Source organism: Homalodisca vitripennis, chromosome X (genome assembly GCF_021130785.1).
Source record: "Homalodisca vitripennis isolate AUS2020 chromosome X, UT_GWSS_2.1, whole genome shotgun sequence".
NCBI classification, from domain to species: Eukaryota; Metazoa; Arthropoda; class Insecta; order Hemiptera; family Cicadellidae; genus Homalodisca; species Homalodisca vitripennis.
This window is the reverse complement of record NC_060215.1, coordinates 27,532,320-27,548,953: the sequence shown is the minus strand read 5'-3', so window position 1 is coordinate 27,548,953 and position 16,634 is coordinate 27,532,320. Positions and strand designations below refer to the sequence as shown.

Sequence of the window (16,634 nt, the reverse complement as noted above, 5' to 3'; positions counted from 1 at the left end):
AAGAAAATTTTAGTTATAATTGTGTAATTTTTTATTTAAGAGCTTTATTAGTACATTACATTTACATATGTCTCTTTAAGAGTAAAATATAGGTATCTTTGCAATTCAACTTCAATATAATTCAGTTTTATACCCGTTCAAAATAAACAAGAAAAATGAATCATGGATGATGGATTTCAGGCATTCATATGCATAATGTTATGTTTTGACTTTGCCTATGGCTGTATTTTGACAATGTCAATGATTATAAATATCTGTATGACAGATAAAGATTTATTATTATTATTTACACCCAAATGCTAAATGACCAAAGCATCACTAAAAAAATATAATTACTTGATTAGTAGCAAGGATTTACACAATAGTCACACTCGAAACGACAGATCAAGCCTTGATGACAGCCACAGGCAGACAAAAAATTTTTGGAGTCCGTTAAAAACATAAGAGGCAACACAACTATGCTAAAAGACAATGGGCTTCCCCAATACATTCTCAGAGTACAGGTCAACTAAATATGCTTTATCAAAAACAGGAATAGACAAGATGTGTGCCTCTACATTCCAGCAGATTTGTTTGTCAACTATGAAACATTCCATACGTGCAAATTAAAATGTATGGAGTGCAATAATTCATTTTTAAATATATATATTTGTAGTTTGGAGCAAAGTATACAGTGATGACATATCCATTCATCTACAGCATATAAAAGTTAATTTAAAATAGTTTATTCAAAGGATTTTATATAAGACTATACATTACGAAGGCTGGTATTACTGATTTGATCAATGTATCACACATGTATGAACAAAGAATGACACTGGCATTCCCAATTCCATTACATCTAAAATGTACAATTCCGTTTGGTTTGAATAATATTTATATTCAACCACAAATATTATGATTTTGTCATTACTGCATACTGGTATCATCCTAGGTCTGATATGCACTCATCACAGTTAATGTTCATTAGGGTCAGACAAATAGAAAATAAAATACCTGCGACAGCGCTGTAAATGGTTTTTATTTTATCAATTTCAATGTCAATTCAAATATTGCCATCATCTTATGCACATGTTTTTAATATAAATATTACAAGGACCAAAAATAAAGATCTTCGCTTGTTTAAACAAAATTATGCTTTCAAACACAAACTTGTGTAAAGAGAAAAAAAAGAACATACAATTTAAAATGTGTAAAACTTTTTCAAAAAGTCACAACTATTTAGGTATTGGAATGTTAAACTCTACAAGGACATAAAATTATGCATTACGGATATAATAAAACAATAAGTAAATAAATTGTAAAAATGAAATCAACACCTTTTAAAAAGTAATATAATAATATGTTTAACTGACAATTCAATAATAATTGTTAATTTATTACAGTTAAAGCTTAAACATCAAATAGAAGTCTATTTTGGATAATTCTTTTTTCTGTCAACAGTTTTAACATTTTGAACAAAACTTCATTAAATTTCTATATCAATTATGCTTCAAAAGTTTTTCAAATGTTTTGGATTAGAATACACCTGCCACTCGTCCAAAACAATATTTTTACATATATATATATATTGTATATATAACATGCATTTCACAGCCACTTTATTTAGTTCATCATTGTCTCCACTTTTGTATCTCACACACGCACCGAAAAACACTTGGCTAGCTATATACATGAAGAAAAACTCAAAAGTTCTTAATTATTATCATGAAAAATGTATTTGTTCTTTGTAATTTCTTGCCATTTTAAAATTAAGATATGCTATTCTTTTTATTCTAGACCACAAAGAAATACAAGACAAAATTATTTATTTCTAATTTAGAGCTATTGTATTATTTATGTTTGTGGCCTCTTTGCAAAGTTATTTTCTGCTTTACTTGTAATAACAATTCCCTCTCTTTCTTCACAGATTTGACAGAAGTTGTATCACAATAGTAAGTTTGTAATGTTATGTGTAATGTATTACGGAACAAAAAACAAAATAATGGCGTAAAATACAGTGCAAAAACCCAATTATGAAATGGTGTAATATACAATTACTCACAGAATTAGAGATCATGTAAATTAAAAGAATGACTATATTCTTAAATTGTCATTTAAATGTTCACAAAATATACATTAAACATTTATAAAAAAAACTACTTTGTTTAGAGGTTATATATATAAAAAAACAGATAATTCTGACTAACCTTGTAGTTTATAAAACAAATAAATAAGATTTTAAAATAAATAAACTCCTACAAAAGGGAAACAAATACAGTTTAAAGTCAGTTATGTACTGCCTGCTGAAGCCGCTCCAACTCTTCGACACTCAACATGTTCTGTGTGGGGGAGAAGGCAGGCATGCCGGGAAGCTTGCCAGCACGTGCCTGTGCCAGAAGTTCCGGCGAGAACCACCGAGCAAGTTGGTTGCTGACAGGAGATGTAGATAGCTCGTGGGAGCTCTCCTGGTAGCCCAGGTTGTAGTTTCGGCCAGCTACGTGCTGGCCCTGGCCTCTCATCATGGACTGACAGTCTGCCCAAACATTTTTCACAATTAAAATTCCATTCAAACTTGGCATTTATTACCGATTGAAGGATGCAATTGAATTTAACACTGTTACAAACAAATATGTAAAAATAATTGGTTGTTGGGGTAACAAAAATCACGTGGCCTTGAACGAACGATGTATAACAAAAGTAAACTATTGCTAGTTGGGCAAGGAGTGCATAACAGTATACAAATATTCTCTGATTTGCATCTTCCATCCTGATGGAAAATAGTAATCTAAATCTGTCTGCTGGCTGAACATATTGAAGTCTACAACTTGAGTAGCAGCCACTAAGTCTTTCTGTTTTTAAACACTCTAGCGGCTGTATTTTATGTCCAATTTTATCCAAAATTGGTATAATATTTCCTCTTGAAATCCAAACTTAAGTTTGTTATTCAACTACATAGCCTCATGATAGAAACAATATTCAGTAATTATTGTATATTGTAGGAAACTTAATGAAATTTAACATAGTGATTTTATAGGTTCATTCCAAGAATCCAGCCTTATTCCAATCTGATGTGATCAGAGGGGGCGAAAGCCCTTGGATGGAAGCAATGACTGTTCTGGATCTCTTATTATTGGATGGATATCATCCACGTTTGGCATGAATATTCTACAACTTAATTGTTAACCACGATTGATAACAAACAGATTTTGAGACAAGAGGGCAGAGCTTCAAGGTGAAATCAATCTGCAACAAAAAGCTGTTCTAGAGATTTTGTTGGGGGAGACTAATTAACGAAACTTGGCATAATAATTTGACTGGTTGATCCCAAAATCATTACCTTATTTTAATCAAAGAGGTCAAAGACGTAGGATGGAAACGTTCCTGAGTCAAGTGGCTAGTCTAGGTTTTACAAATTTAAATGTAGGAAAAATGTTTAAATGTAAGCTTTTTTTTGGAGCTTGATTGTGGCAAAACCAAAGGGGTTTTACAAAAGACCTCACAGAAAAATCCTTCTTCAAAATTGTACAATCTACAATAAATGTTAAATGATATTTTACAATATTTCTTACTGCTACCAAAGAATGACTTTAAATTCTAATTATTTGACTAATATTTGTACATTTTGGGGTTCTTCTTTTCGAGATTGTGGCCAAATCGATAATTGCATTAAAAAAACTTAATTTAAAATTAGATGTGCTATAAAATGTGTGTTTTAGAGGTTTTATTATTGCCATTAGAAGTACACACTAATGATTTTTTTATTGTTTGGTTATTTAAAAATCAATAATCTGTTTCAGTGATTATATAATAAAAAATTATATGAGTGTTTTACTGATATACGAGTGATATATGAGTGTTTGTGATACATAACGTATTTTTATTGATAAAAATGCGTTTTATAAGACTTACAAATTTATTCTTCTTCCATCTTTTGGTAGAACAATTTTTAAAAAACAAGTAAGCAGGTTTTCAGGGAGTTCGTGCCATTGTCATTTAGCGGGAAGCTAGCAGGAGCGAATGAGCAGTTCCGACTATCAGAATGGCATTGTGGTGAAGGTTAGAGATCAGCATCCAAGTGCAAAATGCACACTATAATATTCTACCTAAATATTAGATACATAAATGTCACTGCAATTCATACATAAATTGATTCGTTTATTGAGAGAATGTAATGCCCAGACAGCATGTGACTGTATAGGTAAGGAATTTCAATTCTGGAAGGTTAAAGATTCACAATGAAGACAGAAAAGGACGATTGTCAACGTCACTGACTGTATGGTACAGAAGATTGAAGAAAAACCTTCTCTTCTGATTACCATTAATCAATTAATTGACAAGCTGTTTTACCCCAAAACTTCATGAACTGCTGTTCATATAATCAATGTTGTAACTGATTGACAGATATTGTAAGACGGGTAACCAAGATATTTGTTGAATACTGATAATAGGAGTCTCTCTCCTTTCTGTTAATACATATCTAACACTGCTTCTGCGACACAGCAATTGTTAAAATGAATTCTATCCTCTTCAAAGTAATATCCCCTCATACTTAATACACCCGTGCCAGCGCTTTTTCCAATCATTAAAGCATCTCTGGAACTAATCTTTTGGTTGAACTTCAACTCTGTGATTCTCCTTTTGTCTCACCAATGATGGCATAACATCTCTTTTAATGGTTCTATTCAGCTTTAGAATTAAGAAGCAGAAAACTTGCATCCAGCAAATACAATGATGGTCTTGTTGGTTACAAATGAAGAGAGGCATATGTGGGAGTGTTGTCATGATGCAGTTTCCACAAGCTGTTTCGTCATAATTCCCGTTGTTTTCGTAAGATTGCAAATACTGCATACATTCCAAATAGTATTCCTTATTGAGTCTACTATCATATGGTAGGATGACTCAATGGTAGTAGTTTGTGATTCACTTTGTCATTTTTTGGTCTTGGCTTTTTAGATTAGGCTTTGGTTTCACATCACTCACATGCACCAATGTATTGCCTCTTGTTATGCCTTTTTATTAAGTCCTGAATCACTGCTGACTTCATTCAGCAATTTCAGAACTCTGAAGGAAATTTTTTGTATCTATATAGTAAAATTGTTCGGCATAATCCAAATAACATACCAAGCTCATCAGCAACCTCTTCGATAGTGATTTGTTGATCTTTCATACTAATTTTCTTCACTTAGTTTTTACACATACACGATATCTGTTATGATATTGTATAAGTTTTCTGGGTTCAGACTGTATCGAAACACTGTTATCAAAATTGATTTCATAAAATATTTTGGTCTTTCTGTGGGGACCTATTTGCAGCCAACCACACAAATTTCACTCTACTAAAATCATGATCTTTTAAAATCAACCAATTGAAAAACGAATAGCAAAAAATAAAATGCACTGAGTCAATAGCACTGAACTGAATAATGAAAAGTATCTGAGACCTGGTTTAAGAAGAGTATTGTTGCGTTGCTGGGGACTGTTATAGTTATGACTCATCAGCAGCTGTTGCACCGACTGATTCATGCCTTGTTGTTGCTGCTGTTGCGAATGAACCATGTTTGAAGCTCCAATGTTGCGAACTACACAACAAATTCCACTATTATTATTCAGCAAACACTTTTTAGAACTACACTGTTTAGTGAAAACTGATTTTTAAATGTTGAATTAGGTTTTTGCTTGATTATTTTCCCAAAGCACCAGTTTAGTACTAATTACACATCATAAAGTACATACTCTCTTGGGTACATTTATGAGTTTCTGTTTTCATCGGGTATGTGCAAGTGGTTTGTGTGTACTCAGCAGGTTTATTTATACCTTCCAGTTAAACCTACCACTGGGAACAGCAAAACCGATGTGTCACTTAAATCTGGGCAACCTTATGGATGTCCAAGAATGGCACATCACTAACCGCAAATGTCGACATTCTAGAGTGCAAGGGTAATTCGATAGGCCTAGTCTACTGCAGGAATGACTGTTGGAGTTGGTGGGGTTCGTTCCCTAAGTACCAGAGGTTCTTGCTAGCCTCAACAAGGGTGTACTACCCCCTGCCTGCTTTGACTGGAGAGGCTGGTTCAGAGTTGGTCTCCCCTTCTTCCAGGGGGACATGACTGAGATTAGTGCCCTAATTCATCCTTATGGATCTCGATAGGAGGCGGCCCCTACCCCCTAACCTTAAGAAGTCCTAAGGTCCTTACAGAACTAAGTGCAATTTATACGCTTCTTGCCCTAAGACAACAAAAACAAAAAAGTAGTTTGTGTGCAGACATTTTTAGTTGCATCAAACAAAGTTTTAGACCAACTCTGAAGTTATGTAGTCAGCTCCACAAATTTGGTTATTCTGAATTCCAAACAAATTCTTTAACCAAGTGGGTAGAAGTATTGATTTAATTGTAAATTGTACTCTTGTGAACTAATGCACACTTCTATTAGCAATTATGTTATGTTGCAAATTATTTATTCAAAAGTGGCCATTATTATATGTCACAAAAATTGAACAAATTCATAAGACACTTGGGCTATATATATATATGTGTGTGTGTGTGTGTGTGTGTGTGTGTGTGTGTGTGTGTAGCAATGATACATTTAAATATTTTACCTTGTAAACAATAGAATGAAAATTTGCACTATTTCCCATCTAGCCAGCAATTTTGGCATATTGGGAATAGGTGATTATATGAGTGAGCAAAATCTAGATAGTAGGGGAAATATGGATTCTGATGAAACCTTATTTTTTCAATATTGCATGGATCTTTTTCATCAGTCAATCAAAAACAGTATCTAACTCTATAATCCTATCGGATGAAGAAAGTCTTTGCCTTTTTTGAAGTACACTCTTCTAAGTCAGTAAATTTTTTGAACTGTAGTATACACATTTTATCCACAGATGATTACAGTCCTGTAGATTTCATCAAAATACCTGCACACCATGCATAAGATACATCACACAATTTATTGAAGATCTCTGACTTGCACCATTGGTAAACACAGAGCAATAATCTAACACAGCTGATAATTGGAGGAAGTTCTAAGAAGAGATGAAGAGAGAGCCTGATACACATCAGAGCTGCCATTCTTTGACTCTGCAGGGATTTATCGAACTGCTCACATATCTAACTTCAATTGTGTAGCAATCAATAATGCTGTTTGAGTTCATTTTTCTGTTGGAGCAATTTATTCCACATCAAGTTAAATTTTCCATATTTTTTTAAATTAGATAATTCATTCTTCATTTGGTTGATTTTGTGATCCGAAATTTCGTTCCACCTACACTGTGCAAAGTTTGTTCAGTACCACGTCATTTCTTGCCATATCGGGTAGTGACCAGGCGCGATTTGCTTTCTGAGGCAAACACCACATTAGAAATCAATTTCTCAAGATAACTAACCTACATATTACAATTAACAACAGCCTAAAATAGATTACACATGTTGACAATCTCTGCAAGAAGCTGGCCACAGGACTTTATGTTGTAAAGAGAATTAAGTCTTTATGAAGTGATCTAAAAACAGCAACTATCGCTTACTATGCCGTTTTTGAGTCTCACCTCAGCTACTGTCTTTCAGCATGGGACAACTCTAGTAAAGCAAATTTACAAAGAACCCTTATTCTTAAAAAAAAAGTGTGTCCGCATTTTAGCTGGTCTACAGCCTAGAGAAACTTGTAGATATACCTTTATTGAGCTCCGCATAATCACTGTGGTGTCTCTACACATACTTGGTGATAATGTACGCATACAATAAAAACTTGACAAGGGTAGAGGACCTTCACACACACAACACCCGCCGGGCTGCAGATTTTACCTTAGCAGTACACAGAACGGCACTGTTTTTCAGAGAAGCCATCGTACATGGGATCCAAGCTTTTTAATGTCCTGCCTGAAGACATCAAATCACAGAGCAGTAGCGATGCCATGAAGAGAGAGATGGTTGCTGCATCATCCATTTTACACAATTGAAGAGTTCTTAGATTGGAAAATTCAATGGCATCTTGACACTTAAAACTTTACATGTATTATCCCTGAATTATACTTTTATTTTGACGCAATTGTAATTCTCTAAGAATGAACAAATAAAGCCTATTGTATACTATTCCTGCAAATTGGATGTAACTTCTGCAATGGCAGCAGCAGCAGCTTGCTTATGTTTTTAGACTTAGCAACTTATCCGGTAGGATTATAATATACACTCGATATTTAATGGTAATTTTACATGACATAATACCCCAATATAAAATTTTACATGCATAATAACAAAAAAAATTTTGTATTTGCAGGCACCCACGTTCAGTTTGAAATCTATATTCAACAACTATTGCAGAGTTTGTTTCTTGAAACATAAACATACAGTTAACACGGTCCACTCCAATGTAAATACCTAGCATTCTAGCATAGCACTACACCGTAATTGACTGTATTTGGTGCTACGGTATAATATACGAGTCAAACTAGAATGTTTAACGCATGGAAAATACACTGGATCAACTAAAGAATGATAAATTTCAATAATTAATAAGTGTAATGATAATTTAATCAATGTAATATGATTAGTATTTAGGACACCAAATTGCTTTTAAAGGTCATGAGATTTTTGGGCCATGTGCTATGGATCCGACACATAAATTGTATTTGCCTTTAATACCGTCAACAAGAATTTATTATTAGAATGATAAAAACTTATACTTTATTTTATATACCTTTTTTCTACTAACAAAATTTAAGTGTGAAAAGAAATAAGCCAAGCTATGCAAATTTGAGTAATAGAGAAGGTGTTAAGTAATACGTTATCTTTTAAACGCAATCAGATATAGACAATTGAAATACTTGCCTCTGGTATTGGTCTGGGGCTGAATACCGCCACGATTCATGCCAAGCATGAACTGCTGCGCTGGGTTGCCTCCGGACTGAGGCAATTTGTTGCGCTGAACATTCGCCGTTTTGAACTGCTGAGACATGGACATGTAGTCCACACCGGAGGGAACCACTGGTGGAGGAACTGAAAAGGTGTTGTTCCCCTTCACTATTGCCCGTCCTTAAACACAAACAGAAACATTAGAAGGTGGACAATTTAACATCTGATAATGATTCAAGCGACACGATCACTCCAGAATAAATGAACAAACGTGCTCAGAGGGAGAATATAATTTAAAGTATCCACTAATAATCTCATCCGAATCACCACACCCACAATGGATTATGGACTCCAGGATACGGCTCTGTAACAAAAACTGGAACAAGTAATGTTGACCTACATTCCACTTGAAATACATCCATCTGGAGAGTTACGATGCAAGTGCTGAAATAAACGCCTCCCTATAAATCTGCTGGTGGACTCAAAACACTACACTTATCTGCACAAAGACAGTAAAAAACATTTCACGGCATTGACATAAAAAGAACAAAGGAATTAATATTAATTTGATCTTTACAAAAAGTTTTAATGACGTCTTACTTTTCACATCCATTTGTGTGCGTGTTTTTTTTTAAATATCACTATTACCTCCTTATTAACATGTAATGTTGAAAAAATACTTCTCAGAAAACAAAACGTAAATCTGTGAAATATAAGTGATAGCCAGTGTTCATTAAACCACTTCAATTTTAAATGAGGTTAAGTTATTTTTTATCAAGTGGTACTGTTAAAATAAAGATTTGTGGGATTAAACTTGGTGTATTGAGAAGCTATTTTAACAGAATTGAAACTGTTCAAGAACAACAATATATAGTTATAAGTTGTTTTAATATTTACTGTAATAAAGTGCTGACATATATGAATATTAAAATACTGAAATTAAGTAAAAACACCTATGAACAATTAATTAGAAAAATGTGTAAATTAAAAGGATGCACATTTTAAAATAAGTGATTAACAAGTGTGAGACCATGCACTGTGTAAGGCTCAAACATACAACAAATAACAAACCCTAGCTTGGATTTCTTTCACATCACTTTGTCTGCTGACTGAAAATGCCCTACATTAACAATCACATAACAAAATAACTAAAAACTCCTGCTGCAAACAAAATATTTAAATAAAAATAAAGACATTTTCAAGGACTGAAGTGAACTGAATACTGCTGGACATTTACACATTTAATTCATGCAATAACGGATATACAAGTACCTTGAATAGGTTTAAGCAAATTCCAAGTATTAGGAAGTTGCCGAAAAGGCTTAGGCTTCATCATTTCACTAGCCTGCGGTCCATTGGCATGGACGATCATGTCTAGACATACAAAGACAAGGACTGTACATAACAAACACTCTCGGACATGAAAATATGGTGAATAAATACAAACGCATCTGATTCAAAGCTTCCAAATCCGAAACTGGTGGCTGTTACGAGAGCTGCATGGATAACGTTAAAATCCTTTGCAATGGCATCAAGTTCAAGTTCTTTATTAAGCATGTTGGCAAAGTTAACAATGCATATGCCAAGTCAATACAATAAAACATTAAATCAAAACAATCATTCTAAATTTTATTAAGACTTATCATTCAAAAAATGATCTACAGAATAATTGCCTTTTCAGCAAGAAACAGCCTCAACTTCCTCCTAAAAACATTGTGACTCTGTACCAACTTTAGGCTTAATGGCAGTCTATTAAATAAAATCACTGCAGAATATTTTTAATGTTTCTTATAAAACGAGATGGAGTATGGAGGGATGTTCATAATGCATCTGGGATTACTTCTCGTACTGTAGCAGTGTGATGGGAGAAACTGTTCAAAAAGGTGGAAATTGTTATGGAGATAGGAAATGGGGTCCAAAATATAAATGGAAGGGAAGGTAAGAATTTTGTTGAAATTAAAAAGATCTGCACATGAAGTTCAGGGTAAAACATGAGATATTATTCTCATGGCTTTCCTTTGAAGCCTGAGGACAGACTTGGTTTTGGTGCTCTCCGAGTCCCAAATGCAAACTCCATAAGACAAAAACGGATAAACGATACCATAATACACAGTAACAAGAACATCAGTGGACGCAAAACGAGACAGCTTTCTAAGCACAAAAATACCTTGACTCACCTTCTTGCACACATACTCTAAGTGCATAGTGAAAGATAAGTTACAATCTATAATGAGGCCAAGAAATTTAACGACACCCTCAGAGAAGACAGACTCATCGCCCAGGTGGATACTGAGTAAACTATTGTTTGGCCTGTTCCCTATACAAACTTCAACGAGGGTCGTTTTAGAGATGTTCACCTGCAATCTGTTTGGTTCCACCCAATTCAGAAGTGCATTTCCTGCTAAGAATGTATTGAGCTCTAAGCAATCTTTGGAAGGGCTGGAAAAAGTTAGGGATGTGTCATCCGCATAGAGGCACAGATTGGGCCCAGATAAACTCTGATAGAGGTAATTGATGAAAATCAAAAAAAGTACAGGGCCCAAAATTGAACGCTTCCTGACCTTGCTTGGAAAATGCACTACAGATGGTTTTGGACGAATCGACAGAACTCACCTTAACACACCGGGTTCTTCCCACCAGATAAGATTGAAACCAACGAAGAGAAATACCTCTAATTCCCATGTTAAACATTTTATTCTGTATAAGGTCATGGTCAACAAGATCGTAGCCTTTGCTTAGATCAAAGAACAAGCCACTAGAATGGTTTCCTGAGTCGATAGCGTCAACAATATTTTGGACAACCCAGAACATCGCATCAACAGTACTTTTCCCTTGGGTGAACCCGTACTGATGACTGAATAGCAACTTGTTACTCTTCAAAAAACTCCATAGCCTATTTAACACGACTTTTTCAATAACTTTTGAAAAAGTTGAGATGATCGAGACTGGCCTATCGTTGGAACATTCCAGATTGCTGCCCTTCTTATAGAGAGGGTTTACCACAGAAAGTTTTAGACAATCTGGGAAGACACCTATTGAAAATGAATGATTGATCAAATCACAAAGTGGCTCAGCAAGTTCTGTAGCAACTTTTTTTAGCAAGGCTGATGACACTTCATCATATCCAGCTGAATACTTTGTTCTCAAGCTGTGAATTGCTTCTACTGTTTCAATGGGGTTAGTGGGTGATAAGAAAAACGAGTTTAAAGGAAATATATTAAATAATGAAGAACTATTGCTGTTTAATGTCTTAACACTCTCGTGACGAACATTAAGAAAGTAATCGTTGAAGATGTTGCAAACCTCCAAGGGATCATCAACCACCTCTCCAGACTGACCTCTAATTACAGGACACTGGTACCTTTTTTCATCCTGTTTTTTTTAACCTCTACTCTGATTGACAATGCCCCAAAGGGTTTTGGTCTTGTTGGATGACATGTTAAGCTGTTGTTTTACACTCTCTTCTTTGAGTTTTAGAATGAGCTTACGATACAACTTTCTGAGGCCAAGATATCTCTGCCTACATGTATGAGAAGAAGGCAAATCTTTTGAATCCACATAACAGTTTCTTAACTCTTCTCTAAGCATTAATGCTTCACTACTTAGTTTGATCTTAAACTTACCATTTTTCGTGAAGACTTTTCTCCTTACTAGAGGGAAGCAGGTGTTAAAATGAAAGTTTATATCCCGAAATAAGATATCAAACTTTCTATGCACATCATTCATAGAATAAAAATCAACCCATTGGACTTATCAGAAGTGGACTTATTTTTTTATAAACCCAAACTATGTTTTTGATAAGATAGAATGACTGGATAGAAAATCTACCTCTCTATTAAGGATAATACCTTAAAAGATTTGACTTGTCGTTGAAATTATTGAACTCGGTCTGTAGTTATGGAACAAAGCTTATCACCTTTTTTGAAAATTGGAATAATTTTGAAAACTTTATAAAGGATGGAAATATACCTTGGGAAATAGATTTATTGAACAACTTTGTTACAGGAATTGTAAGAGGTTTAGCCCCTTTCTTGATAACCGAAGGAGACATATCACATACATCAATAGCTGTGCTGGATTTCATGTTGAAAATTGTTTTAAAAACTTTGATGATACAGGAGAAAAGAAGCTAAACGAATTTGTGATTGGGTTATGAATTAACCTGGGAAAGGTATTGTTATCGATGTCCTGAGTAAAATAAATAAGCTTCTGTATAACTTCTTCTTCTCTCAATAAATAATTCAGAAAATATTCAAAGGAGAATATTGAAATTTCTTTTTCATATATAATATTATTTGTCAACCACTTTGGTTCATTGCTACAACTCTGAGGTTTAGCAAAAGTGGATGTTTCATCAGCACTGTTCAAAATAGTCTAAAAAAAGATGAAAACTGTTCCTCAACATTCAAAGAACTTAGAACCATAACCCAGTCAACAGCATCAAGGCTTTCGTAAAACTGTTTGGTTTTTGTGTGAGAACAATCTAATTGCAACAATATGTTTAGTCTATGACAAAAAAAATAAAAATGTATATATTGTATTTCTTCTTCATTTTTGCACCACCTACTCTTGTTTGTTGTATTAATTTATAGATGAAATAGTGACACTTTGACTATAAATTCACCATTAATAATTGATGTGTACATCAGATGTTTGTGATGAGATATTTTTTTGTTTTAATGTTTGATTGTACTACCTTTCAACAACTTATCTGAAAGGGGTTAACAATAATGAGCAATACAATGATATGCTGAAATAGAAACATTGAAAAGTTAAGACAAAACAGCTTGTTTAAGTTTTTGTCAATTTTATAAGTCCCTTTTAGGACGACAAAAATTTTGGGTATTTTTTAGGTACGCATTTTTTGAAGTGACCATATTTCATAGTGGACATACCGAAGAAGATGACGGTGAAATTGGGCAAAATGTAGTAGTTTGATAATTATACTATAAGTCCATTATTATAAATTGTGCTTACACCATTTTTTATCCACATGTACATACTTAAATTGTCTACAATATGGTAGCATTTATTACTATTTACAATAACCAGAAAAATTAAAATTAAAATAAAATTTTAGAATATTTGTTTTAATTTTTTTATTTTGGCTTCAGTTTACTATGATAAAAAAAATATTTTTACTGTGTGAACTAATATTACTACGTTTCTGAAATAGTTTTCAGTTTAAATACAAAATTTTATTAACATTGGTTAAGAAATCATTGTTTTACAACAAAAAAAACTTACATTACTACAAAGTAACGTAATATTTTTGGGCGGGGATGGTGTGGGGTTAATAAAATCTTCAGAGTCATAAAATATATCTTCAAGCTGGAAGTCAGGGTCTTCGTCCGTGTCATCTACAAAATCAGAACTAGAATGTTCAGATGCACTTTCTGAGTATTGTAACTCACGGTCCAGTTCACTGCTAGTGATCAGCTAAATTAAATTGATCCATGTTCACAAAAGAAGTTGAACAAAACACATTTCACTATAAATCTATAAACACTAAGTTTATAACTGATCTGAAACAATCAACAATAGTCAAAGCGACCGCACTGTGACTGACTGAATGTAAACAAACTAGACGGAATTGGCGCGCTCCGCCGACTGGCACTACAATAGGCGCTCACATGCAGCTGTTCTAAAAATAGACATATGTTGTATTGTTTGGCCAAGATAAGTTCCGAAATACTCCATTTCCTGTCACAGGATGTGCCTCTACAAGGAAAACTAATTTTGTTCATCATATTTTCGATATTACGTGAGTATTATGCAGACGTAAACCGGCAGGCACATAAAAGTCCACTCGTCTTCTTAGGTAAAACTAGTGCGGACTATTGAAAGCCCGCATCGTCTTCTTCGGCAAAACTAGTGCGGACTATTAATAGTCCGCTCGTCCTAAAAGGGTTAAATATATAAGTTCATCTTTACAGACATGGAAGATCTGATTTAACCAACTATTCTTTCATGACATCAGTGGCAATTTAGATGCATATTACTTCTGTATTAGAGGTGACAGGGAAATTCATCACGCATAAACTTAATTTAGTAACATCTAGAATGTGTAAAAAAATATTTAAATGATAAATAATCCCACAACAAAGTCAAGAAGAGTACTGATATATTTGATACCCTATAAAATAAAAGAGATTAAAAGGTAAAGGAAACTCAAATGAAAAAAATTAGAAAACCGATACGTAAAATACCAAGAAAATAACAACAAGAATAGTTACAAAATAAAACATTACAACTAAAGGGTTAAAATGGGGAAAGGGTGGATGATAATCACATTACACATATTATACAAAACAAAACTATTCTATTATTACAAATGTGATGTATGGACGTACATACCAATATCACGACTCTTCATCTAACGATTATAACGTATTCTATGTGGAAGAAGAAATATTACAATAGAAAACGTTTGTTATAGATTACCTTGCTTGGGAGGCTGTTGAGTAGTATCAGTCTGTTGATGCTGTTTCCCTCCGAGCTCATTGTCCTTGTCAGCAGTCATTTTGCGCAACACCGATGTGGGAGTGAAGGCTAACGGGGTGGGTGAGGTTGTACTGAGCTGCTGGCTAGCTGGAGACAAGGAGCCGTGGCCTCCAACGGACACATTTGGCGAATGTGACCTATTATGCAGACTACGTCAATCTCTACCACTCTGAATTCATGTATCAACAAAAAATTATAATACTTATCTACAGAAACTATCTCTAAACAGGAAAATGTATTACATTTGTCAGCACAGACTATAAAACTAACAGAAATAAGTCAAATAAGGGACTAATTCAAAATCTTCAAAACGAGAACATCCACAACCGTTATTTCTTCTTTTCAAGATATTACCCTTAAAAAATTTGTTTGTTTACAAGGTTCTAAAACTCTTTTATAACAGAAGTGGAGACTATCCCGTGCAAAATAATCCTTACAAGAATAAGTCGAGAAAAGTTGAACAAACTGTTGTTCCTAAACCTAATAATACCTTCTTTACAAAAACATTCAATTTTTTAGCGTCTCAAATTTACAATAAACTGCCTGATTACCTCAAATGCGCAAAAAATGTCCCGTCAAAATCTTTTAGAATGCTTAAAAATTGGCTTTTACAAGTTGAAGATTGATTGGAACAATATGTTGCCATTGAGTCCTCGACTGATATTTACTATCTTTAGCTCAAGCAGATTATCTCATATAATATTTAATTTTTCTTTTTAGATGTGCACTTCACATTTTTAAGTTAATTTGTATTATTTGATTAATCCTATTACATTATCATATAATGGATAACACATTTAGTTTAGCTAGAACTGTTAAAGTAGTGTATTAATTATCAACTTTGTATAATAACTTCCATTTTGAGCACTGATATTGTTTTAAACCTAATGTTCATATATCGGAACCTGAAATCAGGCTTAGCCTTTGAGGCCCTAAATTTTCTTATCAAACTGTAAAAATATGTGAAATGTAGTAATGATCTTTTAGTTTTTATTATATGCTGTATTCTTCTATTTTAAAGAAATATTTATATTAATTTTTATAAATAGATGATTTTGAACATTTATTCTAGACATTGTTATAGTAATGTACAGTAATCCGATGTATGATATATTAATACTGTTATCTTTGTACTGTGTTAGAGTGAGAAAATAAATTCTTTCTTTCTTTCGAATGCTTTTGAATTAAATAAAATTTTGCAATTTGTTAAATTAAATTAACTAAGATTATGTGTAAATGGTAATGTATCTATTTCGTATTTTTATATATTACACTATTTGTTCTGTGAATACTGTTTCCAAA

The 16,634-nt window shown here is 33.5% G+C and overlaps 1 protein-coding gene across 4 annotated transcripts in view; it reads right to left on the bottom strand.

Moving 5' to 3' along the window:
* Nucleotides 1-1,000: 1,000 nt before the first annotated feature.
* LOC124368832 (eukaryotic translation initiation factor 4E transporter-like) overlaps nucleotides 1,001-16,634 on the bottom strand; it is a 99,355-nt gene continuing 83,721 nt past the window's right edge. For 3 of the 4 annotated variants that reach the window (XM_046826248.1, XM_046826249.1, XM_046826246.1), the window contains 4 exons: nucleotides 15,273-15,469; nucleotides 8,805-9,008; nucleotides 5,424-5,561; nucleotides 1,001-2,515 (listed from right to left, as the gene is read on the bottom strand). In XM_046826248.1, the coding sequence (XP_046682204.1) occupies nucleotides 2,268-2,515; nucleotides 5,424-5,561; nucleotides 8,805-9,008; nucleotides 15,273-15,469 (787 nt within the window). In that variant the 3' untranslated portion in view covers nucleotides 1,001-2,267. The remainder of the gene's footprint in view (nucleotides 2,516-5,423; nucleotides 5,562-8,804; nucleotides 9,009-15,272; nucleotides 15,470-16,634) is intronic. The other variant, XM_046826247.1, reaches the window with a different exon arrangement.